The sequence below is a fragment of the Henckelia pumila genome, chromosome 3 (genome assembly GCF_033568475.1).
Source record: "Henckelia pumila isolate YLH828 chromosome 3, ASM3356847v2, whole genome shotgun sequence".
In the NCBI taxonomy this organism is placed as follows: Eukaryota; Viridiplantae; Streptophyta; class Magnoliopsida; order Lamiales; family Gesneriaceae; genus Henckelia; species Henckelia pumila.
In genome coordinates, this window is record NC_133122.1 from 23,092,566 (window position 1) to 23,094,858 (window position 2,293).

A 2,293-nucleotide genomic window follows, 5' to 3' on the forward strand; every position below is an offset into this window, starting at 1 on the left:
ATGGCTAATCAGAATGGAAATCACCCAAATTTAGAGGAGTTAGTAACTCCGGCTGTTCAGAGGGCTTTGGCGGAAAGGGGTGAGGCCAATCCCCCGCACCCCGATCATAATGCCCACCTCGAAGAGATCAAAAAGTTGAAGGAAGAGATGGAGAAGGTAAGGAAGAAGCAGGCCGGGTACCTAGCTACCACAACCAGAAACATTCCTTTTACTCAGGAGATATTGGACGCCGATCTCCCCAAACAATTCAAATTGCCTCACGTCGGGGAGTATGATGGTAAAGGAGATCCTGAAGACCATTTAGCACGCTTTGAGAATGAAGCTCTGTTGCATAAATATTCTGATCAGATCAAGTGCTGGTCTTTCCTTACTACTCTTATAGGACCAGCCCAGCAATGGTTCAATATGCTACGCCCTAGGGAGATCAAGAGTTCAAGGATTTTAGCAAATCCTTTTTGCATCACTTTGCTAGCAACAAAAAGCATCCTACCACTACTTTCAGCCTCTTTGCAATCAAGCAACGAGAACATGAAAATTTGAGAACATATATCCACAGGTTTAGTGCCTTGGCTCTCGAGATACCCATGGCTACCCCAGACCTGCTCATCAGTGCCTTCATGCAAGGACTAGATACAAAGGATTTTCTCAAATCTCTAATAAAGAGGTCGCCGGAGACATACGAGGAATTACTCGCCCGAGCTGAGAAATATGTCAACATGAAAGAAATACAGATCTCGCGAGCAGCTGTGAAGAGGGAATGGCCAAAAAGTCCAAAGAATAATAGGGTTCCAAGCAATAATTTTGGGATAGGACAGTCATTCCGACCCGCACTATTGAGAGAATTCACCTCTTTCACTCCTTTGCGCATGAGCAAAGTTCGAGCTCTTCAAATTTGTGACGATTGGAAACTCACGCAAAGACCTCCATGGACTGAAAAGGGACCTCGAAATAGGGAATCAGATAAGTATTGTCACTTTCACAATGAGTATGGGCATACTACGGAGAACTATCGTCAATTAGATCAAGAGATTGAAAGGATAATACAGCAATACTCTGAATTAAAAAATATATTGACCCGTCAAGAGGGGTATCGCCCGAACAGGGGACATGGAGGAAGGTCAAGACAAAGAGCCAGGACTGTTCCTCCTCACGAAGATTTTAATCATCCAAATCAAGACCAGCCTAGGGATGATCGAGCTCATCAAAGACCGGCCCCACCTGCTCGAGGAATTATCAACATGATTTCTGGAGGCCCTACTGATGGAGATTCCAATCGAGCTAGAAAATCTAGCAACCAAAAATTGATAAATATGGAGATTGACAATCAGACTGCCAACATTGGCCCGACCCTCTCTTTTGGGCCGGAAGATTTAAAAGGGGATTCTAGCAACCATAATGATGCACTGGTAATAAGGGTCATGGTCGCAAATTACGATGTGGCCCGGATATTTGTGGATTCAGGCAGTTCTGTCAATGTTCTATTCCAAGAAGCTATCAATCAAATAGACCTGGGACAGTACAAAATGGAGCCCGTCGTTACATCACTCTTTGGTTTCACGGGTCATGCAATCCGGCCTGTTGGGTTAGTACATCTACCCCTAACTCTTGGGAAAGGCAACGGTCGCAAGACCAGGATTGTGAGCTTTATTATAGTAGAAGCTCCGTCTGCCTATAACGCCATACTGGGTAGACCTGCTATGAGACCCCGTTTCCAATCGTCTAATCTCGAATAAGCAAACAAAATCAATCACAAAGATCCGCGGAAAAACTAATCAAATTTTTTTATTTTTTTTTAAAAGGGGTCGTGCGCCCGCGCCGAGACCTCGCAAAACCAGCGCGCCCGCGCCCAAGCTTCGCAAGAGCTAGCGCGCCCGTGCCAGGAACAGCGCGCCCGCGCTCACGCCTCGCAAAACCACGGCGCCAGAAACAGTGCGCCCGCGCCGTCCATTCAAGCTGCAAAAAAACCAGGGCAAGAGCAATCTTTACAAACTCAAAATCAACAATCCAAGCCACCAAGGTTCAATCCATAGCTCATACATGAAATAAGGGATTCGAAATACCATCAAAACAATTAATAATACAAGTTCGACAACATAAATCGATCGACTAAACAAAACAATACAAGTCCAAAGGCACAACCCTACGACTCACGGTGTCTCACTTCTATCACTTCCAACTCGACCTAATCATGCAGCTTCTGACTCGATCCTGCCCCACCTGCCGTCAAGTACACATACAAACAAAACGACAGCCGGATAATCCGGTGAGAATATAATTCCCAGTAAAAGAGACA

General features: G+C 45.4%; 1 protein-coding gene across 1 annotated transcript; it reads left to right on the plus strand.

Annotated features, from left to right (window-relative positions):
* LOC140888254 (uncharacterized) lies at positions 1 to 1,733 on the plus strand. Its single transcript, XM_073295942.1, has 2 exons — positions 1 to 359; positions 473 to 1,733. Exons 1-2 carry the CDS (start codon positions 1 to 3, stop codon positions 1,731 to 1,733), a joined length of 1,620 nt encoding a protein of 539 aa, XP_073152043.1.
* Positions 1,734 to 2,293: the final 560 nt, after the last annotated feature.

Coding starts and splice junctions, on each gene's coding strand:
- LOC140888254 (XM_073295942.1), top strand. CDS start 1: ATGGCTAATCAGAATGGAAATCACCCAAATTTAGAGGAGTTAGTAACT. Junction 360..472: donor TCTGATCAGATCAAGTGCTG/GTCTTTCCTTAC, acceptor TCACTTTGCTAG/CAACAAAAAGCATCCTACCA.